General features: G+C 38.2%; 1 protein-coding gene across 3 annotated transcripts in view; it reads right to left on the reverse strand.

The window, feature by feature from the left end:
• Positions 1 to 8,241: 8,241 nt before the first annotated feature.
• Positions 8,242 to 13,498, reverse strand: part of galnt7 (UDP-N-acetyl-alpha-D-galactosamine: polypeptide N-acetylgalactosaminyltransferase 7) — a 32,490-nt gene continuing 27,233 nt past the window's right edge. For all 3 annotated transcript variants that reach the window (XM_039788782.1, XM_039788860.1, XM_039788936.1), the window contains exons 11-15: positions 13,047 to 13,149; positions 12,845 to 12,943; positions 10,954 to 11,082; positions 10,820 to 10,850; positions 8,242 to 10,291 (exon numbers count right to left, since the gene is read on the reverse strand). In XM_039788782.1, the coding sequence (XP_039644716.1) occupies positions 10,185 to 10,291; positions 10,820 to 10,850; positions 10,954 to 11,082; positions 12,845 to 12,943; positions 13,047 to 13,149 (469 nt within the window). In that variant the 3' untranslated portion in view covers positions 8,242 to 10,184. The remainder of the gene's footprint in view (positions 10,292 to 10,819; positions 10,851 to 10,953; positions 11,083 to 12,844; positions 12,944 to 13,046; positions 13,150 to 13,498) is intronic.

The following is a 13,498-nucleotide window of genomic DNA, read 5'->3' on the forward strand; positions in this document are numbered from 1 at the left end:
AGGAAGAACACTTACCTGAAGAGGAACCCATAACCATAAGTGACCTGCCTGAAAAGGGGAGTTTATCTGAACAAATAGCAGACGGACCTGTGAAAGGAATGGAACCTGAAACACTAACAACTGAAACTGAACATGAATCTGGAGTTCCCAATGGAGACAGTGCAGAAAGAGAAACAGAGATCAGTGAGGAGAGCATTGATAGAGATGAAAGTATGGATACATTGAGAAGATCTTCAAGACAAAGAGAACCGACAAGAAAACTGACATATCCTGAGTTAGGGAACCCCTTAGTGACTGTTGTCCAAGCTTTATTTCAAAGTTTAAGTACAGCTATCACAAAATCTTTTGTAGAGCCTAGTTTCACACCTCTACCTGAACCTGAAATAGTCTGACCCATTACCATATGCAAAGGGACTTGCATAGATTTAAGAGGGGAGGGTGTAATCCTGATTAAAATGGCTCAGATTAATGTCAGTTTGAATAATAACCGTGAAATATGTGCAAAATAATTTTGTAATGTTAGGTATAAAGTTCATGATTTAACCAGGTTAAATAAGATTAAAATGAATATCCAAGTTTTAGTAGTAATGCATTCCATTAGTTTGTCATGTTAAAAAAAGTGTTCCGGTACTTTAAGATTCTGCCGTTGAATCAGCCAATCATAATGGCTGTAGCTCTTCCTGTTGCAGGAAGAAAGCAGTGCATGAAAAAAACGCTAGGAGAAAGACGTTACTGAGCCAGTGAGCGAAACAAGAGTAAAGAAGTAAAAGTAAAACGTTGCTTTAAGTTCTCATATTTTATTTTCTGAAGTGTTTTACGTTACATTATGTCCACACAGGTAGACTGTGGTTTATTTCGCTGTTATTTAGCAAGTTAAGCGAAAGTAAAAAGTGACTGTTCGAATGCTTGAAGCCACGTTATACGCTGCAAGCAGATGGTAAAGATGGCGAGCCTCCCGTGAGAAGATCCTCGACTGACAATCACATTGCATCCGTGTGGTTCACCTGCATGCTGTACAAGGACACCAACTCATTCATCCCGGTTGCGGTAGGACTGGTCTGCAACATTTCTTTGATACGAGTGGAGTTTGATGGACTTGGGATCTCGGTAAGAGCGGACTCACTGTAAACTGACAACGCTTTTTCTTCTGCGTCACACCACGCGGGATTGGTATGGACTGCACAACGTGGTCGCTAGCAAGATTTTTGCACTCGTTGAAAAGAGACTGATTAAGATTTAACTGTGTGTTGAATATAATTCACCGCTTTTCGTTTTGTTTAAATGTGAATGTTATATTTGATTTTTCATTAATTGTGTTATTTTCCATGTAGCTACTGGCCAAACTGGTAAATGGGTTTTGCTATTACAGAAGCTTAGTTCAGTAGCTCACTGGTGTAGCAGGTTAATAGGGAAATAACATAGATTCTAAATTAGCCCTATCCAAGTTGAAATAAGAACTTACTACTAAGATTAGAACTTAAAGAGTTAACTCAAGATAATAGAAACTAAATAGCAAATTAAAGGGGCAACTTTAATTTAGCTTAAGTTGAAAGTCATTCTTGAAACCAAATGAATCTTGAATCAAACTGAAGATAAGAAATATAGTATTTCTTTTCCATTCAAAAGAAAGGTTCAAACTTGAATAGATTGCATTTAAGTGCAATTATTGTGTCCATGTTATGTGAATGTGTGTATGTAAACTGTGTTATTTGGTACCATTTACTATTTCAATCTGTTTCTAAATCCCTCCTATTCTTTTATATAAACAAGCTGGCATTTAAACTTACTTTCCTGTCTGGGGTATTATTATTTAGTTACAAACTGCTCCTCCGAACCTAGAGCCTGGTCCTAACTCATCTACTACTCGTAGTAAGTGCTACATGAGCATTACTGCCCAGCCTCCAACTGAGCTTGAAGATGTATATGTGACGTGAGCAACCTGTCTGAAAGTTGGAAGTCTTCTGGTAGCTGTGCCAAGAGAAATCTCAATCATTCTCAATCTTGCAGAGACACAGAGCGTAGGTATATGTAAGGAGATAACATAGGCACAGGCTAATTATTGCTAACTAAAATGCTAGTTAACATTAGTAATTTAACTTAAACAGCTAATGTAAGTCGAAACTGCCTGCGAGCTTCTTCTGTACTATACGGTAATTCCTCTACTATGCGACAGTAAATAGTGTGGTTATGACACAATCATTAGCCTATTTTTACAAAAACGTCTGCTACGGAGCCATAATGTGAGATACAAGGTAAGGGAGCCTTTTATACATGTTGTGTTTTTAGAAATAAACAATGGACAAATAAAGTCTTCAGATGTAGTTATTCGCTGTTAAAGTGACGTCAAAATGAATGGCAATCAATGGAATGCTAACGGCGGGTGATGGCTTGTTAGCATCAAAATGGCACCATAGGAGGTACGCGTTGTGGAGAGATGCTTACCTCCTTGCTTGTAACCAGTGGTGGAGGAAGAGCTGAATCTCAGTACTTAAGTAAAAGTACAAATAACCAGAGACATATTTACTTTAGTAAAAGTAGAAGTACCACAATGACAACCCTACTTGAGTTAAAGTAAAAAGTACCTGATTTTAAGAAGAAAAGGAAACATGGAGGACCACACATATTCAAAATCCAAATTTCAGGAACAGGAGTCTTCTTCTTCACCCAGAAGAAGAAAAAGGATATTGAAAGCGTGTTTTTGAAGCATGAAGGCTACCGTAGCTGTAATATGTACTTTGAACTACCTGCGTGGTGCGAGAGAGTTGATTGCGATATATGATCTCAACGCTAGATGGGAGAAATTCCTACACATTGGACCTTTAAATGTACTTTAAGTATTAAAAGTAAAAGTGCTTGCATAAAGATTTATTCTCTTGATCTTATTTGTAATAATATGCAAATAAGAAAGAAAAAAAACACACACACACTCGCTCCATAATATAACTTGCAAAAATACAATGATTTCATGCATCGGCCTACAAGGGCAAAATGGTTGAATCTAAAAATGTCAAATATGACCAAAATGAAATGCTGATATTACAGAATGCATGGGTTTATACTGTAAAGGCAGTGAGATAAAAACATGTGGTTATAATGGAAGTCAATGGGGCATTTTTGCCTCAAAGGTGTCCAAAGGGAGTATCTGGAACTACATAAAAAATACTAATGCAATCAAATAATTTTGTTGCTTATCTTTGACATATCCAATCCTCTAATCACCACCAAAGCCCCATCTACATATTATTCATTATATGGAAAAAATTAAAAATAAAATCATTTTTTGTGTTTTTTTGTAATAAATAATGCAATACTTCAAATAAATAAACTGGCATTTAAAGGGTTAAAATCCTGAAAATTATTGAATGTTTGGTAGTTTTGAACAAGTTAGAAGTTGTTTAAGTGATTTATGAAAAAAAAAAGCAGAAAAAAATATTGATATATGATGATTTAATAACAGTTTTTTGGACATGGACATTTTTGCCTCGAAGGTGTCCAAAGGGAGTATCTGGCACTATGTAAAAAATACTAATGCAATCAAATTAGTTTTGTTGTTTATTTTTGACATATCCAAGCCTCTAATCCCCACCAAAGCCCCATCTACACATTATTCATTATATGGAGAAAAAAAATCATTTTTTGTGTTTTTTTTTATAAATAATGACATACTTCAAATAAATAAACTGGCATTTAAAGGGTTAAAATCCTGAAAATGATTGAATGTTTTGTAGTTTTGATTAAATTAGAAGTTGTTTAAGTGATTTATGAAAAAAAAGCAGAAAAAAATATTGATATATGATGATTTAATAACGTAACATATGTGTGCGTGGCCATTTTTGCCTCGAAGGTGTCCAGAGGGTACAAAATTAATAATTTAAGTATAAAAAACATGTAAGAGTAAAACACACTGGATTTAAAAAATTTGACTAAAAAGAAAGGTTCCTACAAAATGTCATGCCATAAGCAGTAACACAGCAAAAATGATCACAAAATGAAAAAAAAAAAAACTTGAGAAAAATGTACAAAAATGGCCGAGGAGGGCATGAGGGTTAAGATGGTTTTATTTCCTTTAACCATGGGAGCGTAAGTGTGTGAAGCAGCGTAAATGGGGAGGCTGAAGAGGTCCAGCCAAATAAATAAGATATGAATGCGTCTTACGCAGCCATGGTGGAGAAGTAAACAACGCTGTGGAGAGAAATAGATGGCAACTATGATTTAAAAAAGGGAATAATAAGAAAACAAACATTTTCATTTTCACTTTTACCGGAGGCTGTATTACCGAGGGACAGCGGCGCTGCACCCAGGATCTGGAGCACCGGAGGCGGCTTGGAAGCTGATGAAGAATCGGCGGTTCCCCATGTATATCTATGGCAACCAAACTTCACTGGTGAGACAAACGGGGAAAAACTGATCAGAAAATGTAACGGAACGTTGTAGAAATGTAGTGGAGTAGAAAGTATATATAATTGCTGCAAAATGTAACAAAGTAAAAGTCAAAAGTATGCACTATTGATTCTACTTTACAGATACGTGAAAAATTTACTTAAGTACAGCAACAAAGTATTTGTACTTTGTTACATTCCACCACTGCTTGTAACATTGGTAACAGCTACAGCTAATATTATTGTCCACTGTAAGTTTATAGCTGCTGCTTAGTTAATTTAGTAATTATATTAGCCACTGTTGATTCCTACAACATTCATAATTATTAGTATAGCTCCTTTATCATTGGCATCATTATACTGCAGCTTAAATTGATATTCTTATTGTATTTATCTTTGTTTCTTGTAGACCACAAACACCAACACAAACAACAACAGCAACTCAAAATAAAGCTCTGTTAACTATATACTCTCCTCTGGAGCCTGATTCTTTGACAGGAGTCAAGTCCATATCTGCCGCCTCAACCAGTTTAATTGTGGGAGGTCAGACCCTCCGTTTCAGCGACCAATGACCACTTAAAGATGCCGTAGCTAGGATTGCGAAGATCCAAAATGAAAATCGACAACTTCTTGCCTTAAAAAATGCTTTATAGGGGGAATTCCCCCCAAATTGGAAAGAGACAATAATTTCGGTTATTCATAAGGAGGGAAAGGACCCTAAAGTGTGCAGTACATATAGACCCATAGCACTTCAAAATTCTGACTGTAAAATATTGACCTCCATACTGACAAAGAGACTTAAATCAGTTATTACGACTCTAGTGCACCCAGACCAGACAGGTTTTATTGCTGGTCGCCAGCTGTCTGATAATATACGTCGGTTACTGAATGTTATGTCTTATGCTAAATCGAAACCGGTGCCATGTATGGCACTGGCTCTGGACGCCGAAAAGGCATTCAACCGGGTCTCCTGGCCTTTCCTTTTTAGAGTTTTGAGGAAATTCGGTCTGGGTCCTGGCTTTGTTAAATGGATCCAACTACTATGCTCATCTCCAAATGCATCAGTAAGGGTAAACGGGTGCTTCTCACAAAATTTCAGTTGGGGAGGGGTTGCAGGCCGGGGGACCCTCTTTCGCCTCTCCTTTTTGCCCTCAGTATAGAACCCCTTGCACAGTTAATACGAGATAGCACAGATATTAGTGGTATTGAGGTGAGCGGAGAGGAACACAGGTTGTCGCTATATGCAGACGATGTAATTGTGTATATCTCAGACCCTACAAAGTCTGTCCCAAATTTAATGAAATGTACTGAGACCTTTGGATATGTGGCTAAGACAGAAGCACTCCCCATGAACAATTTAGTTTCCCCACAGTTGAAATCTGCTTTCTTATTTAGGTGGCCCAGGGAAGGAATTAGATATTTGGGAATAAATATACCCCCTGACCTTAGTTTATATCAAAGTAACTATATTAAATTAATAGATACAATTAAGCAAGATTTGAACCGCTGGACTGACCTTCCTCTTACTTTAATAGGCAGGGTGGAAGCTGTTAGAATGAATGTTCTCCCAAGGCTCCTCTTTCTTTTTCAAACTCTACCAATTTCTCCACCTAAATCTACTTTTAGTCATATAGATCGTCTCATCTCAAGATTTATATGGCAGGGTAGGAGACCCAGAGTCAGGTATAAAGTCTTACAACTAGCAAAAACTAAAGGGGGTTTAGGCCTACCCAACTTCAAGCATTACTGGTTAGCGTCACAACTACGTGCAATGATAGTGTGGTTATCAGATGACACAAGTACAAGATGGCTCAGGATGGAAAAAAGTTACAGTCCTGATATGCTTTTGGTGGTGATCCCCTTTAATAGGATTAAATCCACCAGAGATTTTGGGAGAATGGTCGAACACAACATGTGTAGGTTGGAAGGAAATACAACAAATGTTTAAGCTGACAGGCGATCTCTCCGTTTTGAGCTCAATTACTTACATTGGAGATTTCTAGTGATGCACCGAAATGAAAAAAACGAAAACCGAAAAAAGAGGAAACCAAGACCGAAAACCGAAACCGAAACACCGAAAGAAACTAAGCCAATTATTAGTACCATTGCATTTATGGCTATGACTGTGTACTAACTTTACTAAAATCAAGGCATTGCAATTGTATAAATTAATATTAAAGTTTAATAAAAAAAATATCAAGCAGAAATATGGCTACAATCTGATAGTCACATACAGTATATAGTAGCCTAAGAACAGAATAGCTTACCTATTGTTATCCGTCTCCGTCTCCACGCGGGTTCTCCGCATCCATCGCGGCCTGGATCATTTCTCGTGCGCCCTGCTTTATTTCCGCATCCAAGTAATGGTCTTTATAACGCGGATCAAGTACAGTCGCGATGAAGTGCAGAGGATCCGAATAGATCTCACTGAAACGTGTGCTGATAGACTCTAAGAGCGTACTTTTCATTGTTTTCACTCCGTGGTCCGTCTCAACCTCTTTGCTTAGGAGACGCTTTGCAGGTGGATCGGGTACTGACACACGTGCAGGTCGCGGTTTCTGTTTGCGTCATCACAACATTTTCGGCCGTATTGTTTCGGTGATAAAATTTTCGGTGGCCGAATATTCGGTGCATCCCTAGAGATTTCCTTCCCCTGAGACTAGATACAGGATTCAAAAATTGGAAACTTTTGAACCTTTGAACCAATTATTTAGTAATAACAACTTCAAATCATTCGAACAACTGAGAACAGATTTTAATTTGCCAAAAACAGATTTTTTTGAGGTATCTCCAGTTAAGGAGCTTCATACTCAAACAGCCAAACTGGAACAGGTTAATAGAGCCCTCCCTTTTTTTAACAGTATCTATTAAAAATCCAAGGTGGAGAACGTATGAGGAAACCAATAACCAATGTTTACAAAATCATTGCCTCAATGACAAAAGATAATTAAGTTTATGTGAAAGACAAGTGGATTAGGGAGTTGCGGCTTGAAATAAGTGTGGAAGTTTGGTTGGGGATATGTACTCAGGCCCACAAAGTTACAAACGCCAATTTGTGGAAGGAATTTCAATGGAAGATAAATAACAGATTTTTCAGAACACCACAAGTTGTGGCTAAAATGAATCTGAATCAATCAGGTCAATGCTGGAGGGGGTGTGGAGAGACAATGGCTACTCACTCGCATATTTTTTGGCAATGCCCACTTTTAGATGACTTTTGGAAATCCATTTTTACATTTATTAATAAAGTACTGAATGTTGATCTGCTAAGAGACCCTCTGATAGCAATTCTAGGGATGACACCAGGTGTGGTACACAGTAGGAAGAAGATGTATTTATTGCAGATATTACTCGTAGCAGCAAAGAAAACGATTACAATAAAATGGCTTAAAAAGGAGCCGCCAAACCAAGCTGAATGGCTAACAATTTTAAGAAATATCTACACTATGGAAAAAATTACATATTCTTGAGACTACAGAGGGAACTTTTCATTGAAAGATGGGCACCATTAATGACGTGATGGAGGACTGTTAGAACTAAAACTCTGATTATATCTGCCAGGTGAACCTGTATACAACCCATGTTTTGTTTTAAGTTGATGTTCTGTTTACATTGCTTATTTTCAATGTTGCTTATGTTTAAATATTTTTTTATTTCTTCTCTTCCTTTGGACATGTTCTCCTGTGGACTTGACCATGTATGTAAGAGCGTATGAATGTTATGACCCCTTGTAAAGGATATTACTTCCGAGTGATAGTAACTGCTGTAAAAGGAGATCTGAAGAATATTCAAAATAAAAAATAAGTAAAAAAAAAAAAAAGCTTTATAATGAAATCACAATATCAAAGAGAAAACACAGTGATGGTAGTAAAAATCAGGTCTTTTATTCACTCAATCACCCACAGTTCAGCCCATATTATTAAATTTCTGCTATAAGTTAGATATTTACATCATTCAAGGCCCTTCACAAAATACATCATGATCATCTTAACAAAGAAATCTATTTACATTGTACAAAACATTGCATCCATGATCACCTTTACACCAAACCCTCTTCCCCTTGCAAAAACAAACCAAAAAAACCCACATTTTCTTCATTTGTTGTTTTCCCCACCATTAGCTGTGTATTTCTCACTGGTATCAATCCCCACCCAAACAACCCAGTGTCATATTTTTATTTTCAGACAGGCAGTAGCTATATCACAGATAACTGGTCAGCTACTGAATTACTGATCAAGACTGTCAGTAAGGCAGTTCATAAGTCCTTTATCAGTCAGATCACTGTTCTTAAAAATGTGCTCTCCTTAACATGTTTAAGTAACTCTAAAGCATCTCTGTGTTTGTAGAAGTTGATGAAAAGGAATTCAAACCAATAGAAATGAATTGAAGTAAATGGCAACTAATCAAATTGAACAAAAGAAAGACAAGTTACTTTTATTCATGCTATTGTGCATTTGAAAGCTTTCTCTAGGTGGGATGGTTTCAGGCATGGCATCGCGGGAATGGACTTGAGATGAATGAAGCTTTATGTAGGACATAAGCATTGCGTGTAGGGCTGGGTATCGTTTAAAAAAGGACGATACCAGTAGCCTTAAAGTGATACCAATACCAATAGAGTACTTCATTTGAAATAATCCTTCTGCATTTTACGCCATAGTCATACTTTCGAAAGTTTGGTGGCATTTTTAATTGGGGATGTTAAGAATGCCTTTCACAAACTCTGGAGTGCAAATGTGAAGAAAAAACAAATACAATTCAATATTAGAATATGTCAGTGTCCAGCCTGTTTACTATGTGCCTATTGGAGCTTTACTTACATCTCATTGGCATCTGAGGATGGCCTCTCCCTGGCCGCAGAATAAGGTTTGTATGTATTTTGGCTGACATTGCAAAATTGGCCTATTGGCGAAGCAGATGACTGAACAGGACCGTGCAGAGAAATAATCTTTACATGTTGATTGTTCCATACATGCCAGGATGATTGCTCTATAAACAGATTTGGCTCATCTGAATCTTTCTTTAATATATCAAATAAATGCTTAGTTTTTGACATCCTATTTTAACTAACTATTTCAGCCTGGGAGCCATTTTATGCCCCCAGCGTATGTATAGACTTGGTTAAAACACCTAGTAAAACACACTGATGTTTCATACACTCCTCCACCACTAAAAAGGACTCCTTGGTTGATTGAAAAGGTCTAATAAGAGCGTGACTGTTCAATAGTCAGAGTTGATGTGATTAATTTCATTAATCAATTTAGTGGTTTAAATAAAGACCAAAAGAACAAAAAAGAAAGACAGTGTAAACACAACCACTATGAAGGACAGCAACAGACAGAAACAGAAGGACAGAGACGGAGTCCCCTATGTCTTAGTTCAGTGTTTATCCAACAGGTCAATCGGAGGACCAGCAGCTTCAGCCTCCAACCAACCAGTTCTTCTGTCACCTGGAGTGTCTATGTGTCTGTAGAATGCATGACTGTATGGACCAACAGTACCAACCAACTTTTGGGTTGAAACTGTTAATAGTTGATACTCTGTGTTTTTCAATTGGGACATTTTAACTCCCTCATGTTGGAGGTACACTGATATTGACTGGCTCATATAAAAAACTTTTTTTTTTCTTTAAAGGACAGTATCAGCTTGATATATCTGTAAACTTGTAGTATAAATGTATTTATTGGTGTGTGTGTGTGTGTGTGTGTGTGTGTGTGTGTCTGTGTCTGTGTGTGTGTCTCTCTTCAAACAGCCACCATGTTTCTCTCCAAGCTTCCAGTGGTTTTCTTTGTGCGAGTTGTTCAGTCTTCAGACAGCCACTATGTTGTTCATCTCCCATTTCTGGGTGGTTTTACTGTTGTCACAGTCTGATATGAAGACTTTGTGGAGCAGGTCGGAGCGGTCCAGACATTTCCCTGTTAGGAGAACACAGATGAACATTACTATTAGCAGTTGTTACAGGGATTCAGAATCCCCGCCTCCCATATGGATCCCTGGAAGTGGAGTTTTTCCAAAGGGGTTTGTGTTTAGAGGTACTCAACTTGAGACTTGAACTTACTGTACTGCAAGTTCTCGTTACTAATCTGCTAATACTGATATATCTGTGTTAACTAAAGTTTAACTACACACAGGCTCTATGTGCCTAGTGGTTGCTTCATGCTCTGTCTGATCAGGTGGCAGTGTTTTCTCCTCTAACTATACCAGAAGGACTACAAAAAGGGGTTCCCACACATTTTCATGGACAAAATCTCAAAACTTTTCCATGACTTTATCAGGTTTTCCACCACCGTGGAAACCCTTTACAGACCATACTAGCAGTAGTATGACACCATTAAAGACTGACAGTTTTATTGAAATTAAGGCTTCCTAATTTTCCTTCCACTGGTGACATGATGATTGTCAGTGACACTGATGAAAATGAATAAAAATAGTGCAGATTTTACCTGTTGGTACATGAGTGAATCGATGGAGATCCTGAATAAGCAGAGGGAAAGAGAGAGAGAGAGAGTGGGTGAATTTTTCTCTATCCCAATACTTTCTACTTTCTGTCTAGTGTGAATGTGTGTGTGTGTCTCACCTTAAAGTACTTCCACTCAGTGTTCTGGTTCTGATCACAGTGTGTGATGATGACCGCTGAATTATCACTTCCTCTAGTCAGGCACTGGTCATACTGCATCAACTGGTTGGCTTCATTAATACGGAACAACTACACCCACACACAGCACACACACAAGACACACACCACTAATTAACACATCACAGAGTCCAGTGTAAAGTACTAGCTGCCCTGAGGCCATTCAAATCTTTATCTGGCAAAACTAGCAGGGGTTTGTTCCAGAAAGCGGGTGTACTGACAACTCAAAGGCCCTGACACACCATGCAGATGGCCAAGAACTAGTGGAGGCAAAGGTCGACTGTGGCGTTGAGTTTGTTAAACCTGCTTTCTAGGACAGACCCTTAGGGGTGGAACGGTACACCGAAGTCACGGTTCGGTTCATACCTTGGTTCAGACATCACGGTTCGGTACGAGTTCGGTACAATGGAGGGAAAAGCAAAACAAAAATGCAGAAGGAATTTTTTTTTTTTTGATTGTGCATGTCTCAGGCTGTACCACCTAGTGTCATACAGTCTCTCCCCTGAGCTAGCTGCAACAGCCTGAACTGTGTAAAGTAAGATGTAAACAGTAAACAATAAGTACCCCACATCATCTCCAGACTCCATCAGGAACTTGTAAACAAAATAAGACAATCAGCTATTAAACTGAAAATACAGCATCTCTTATTTATGAAAGTGCAAATTACATAGAATAATAACAAACAAAAAATAAATAAATCTACTTAGGCGAGACCTTCCCCCACAACAGATAAAAGAAAGTATTCTTGCTGTTAAGTGCGACAGGCATACCATTGCCACATCCTTCATTTACCAGACCGGAGAAGCACGAGCGGCGCCGTGAAGTCTTCACACATTAACCGGAGAGGATAACACACAGCACTTACATTCACCGTAAGTCATTAGCACGCATTTTAAATGCTTGTTTTAGTCTAATTTTGTGTCCGCGTGGAGGTGAAGCACGTCCGCTCCGCACGGCGGCAGCTGGGCTCGGTTTCCGGGTTTACAATCTTTGTGTACACGGCACCAGTCTGGTGCAGAGCGCATAAATCCAACTTGTGACTGTTTACCTCCCTGCAGTGTTTGTCTGTTTCAGATTAGACACGCGGGGCTACAGATTAGATGTCCCTAAAAATAAAAACATGTATCTAACAGTAGTTCTGCATTACATTAATTAATTTTCACGCAAGTTTTTTTTATACTGTGTATTCTCAGTGTAAATTCATGCACCGAACCGTGACGCCCGTACGGTTTTGGTTCAATACGAATACATGTCCTGTTCCACCCCTTGTGGTTTTGTAAAAACTTAACTAAACAATATTGTTGTGGTGTTGTTGTTGCTGAATAGTTTGGTTGACAGCATCTCCCTTTAAAAGCTCCTCATGTGTAGGATAAGATGAGAAAGAACTGAGACTCTAATGATGACTGGTAATATAATAATAATAAAAAAAAAAAAAAGACTGGTAGACAGCAATGCACACCAATACTTTGGCATCTGAAGAAAATAACCTGTCTGACAAAAACAACTAATACTCCTATACAAGAAGTAGTTTTCTAGTGTAAACATTAAGGATTTCTGATGGAGCTTGGCAACTTGAGACATGGACAGAATAAGAAAAAGCACTTCTTTACTAAGGGACATGGAGTTCAATTGTCTTGTTCTTCAACAACCAAACCTAACTATATCAATACCATCTCCATCTGGACTGAACAGAGCTACAGGAGACAAAGCAACACACCACATGAGACACTGTGTGTGTGTGTGTGTGTGTGTGTGTGTGTGTGTGTGTGTGTGTGTGTGTGTGTGTGTGTGTGTGTGTGTGTGTGTGTGTGTGTGTGTGTGTGTGTTTCATTACCTGGTTACCCCCCATCCTGTGGCATGGTCCAATTTCCACATTGCCTCCATTGGTGTGTCCCATACTGTCAATACAGTAACTTGTCTCAAAGCCTCGAATCTACAAACACATGGACAGGATACACACACAAAGCCTTATAGCACAGGATATTACAAAAAACAGTACTGTAGTGCTGTGTGTGAGTGTGTGTCTGTGTGCCTACCTCTCCCCATTCTACATTTTTTGGAGGCAGAGGGTAGTACAGTGGAATGTCATACGCTATTTCCTCCATGAACCACTTGAAGCTCTTGCATCGATGTTCCTCCCTGACAAAAAGTCCAGCCAACAAACAGCAAACCATTATTCACAACCAGTGAACTTAGTTTGACTGTAAGCTAATTATGTCTTCATTTCTAACCAATTTTAAAAAAATAGAGAAAGGAATTGCATGGATCTTCATCTTATTTGAAAAGAAAAAGAAGAGAATAAAGAATATTCAGTGTGTCTAAAGTAGTATACAAGGCTTAAGACATATTTTTAAATGCATACATAAATGGACAGCATGAGTACATACTGTGACCAATTTCAAAACTGACACGAACATGAAAACAAAAACTATTAATGCCTGTATGTCTGTAAATGTATCTTCTGATTTGAGATTATTTAATGTCAAGT

This window comes from Perca fluviatilis, chromosome 1, assembly GCF_010015445.1.
Source record: "Perca fluviatilis chromosome 1, GENO_Pfluv_1.0, whole genome shotgun sequence".
Taxonomy (NCBI): domain Eukaryota; kingdom Metazoa; phylum Chordata; class Actinopteri; order Perciformes; family Percidae; genus Perca; species Perca fluviatilis.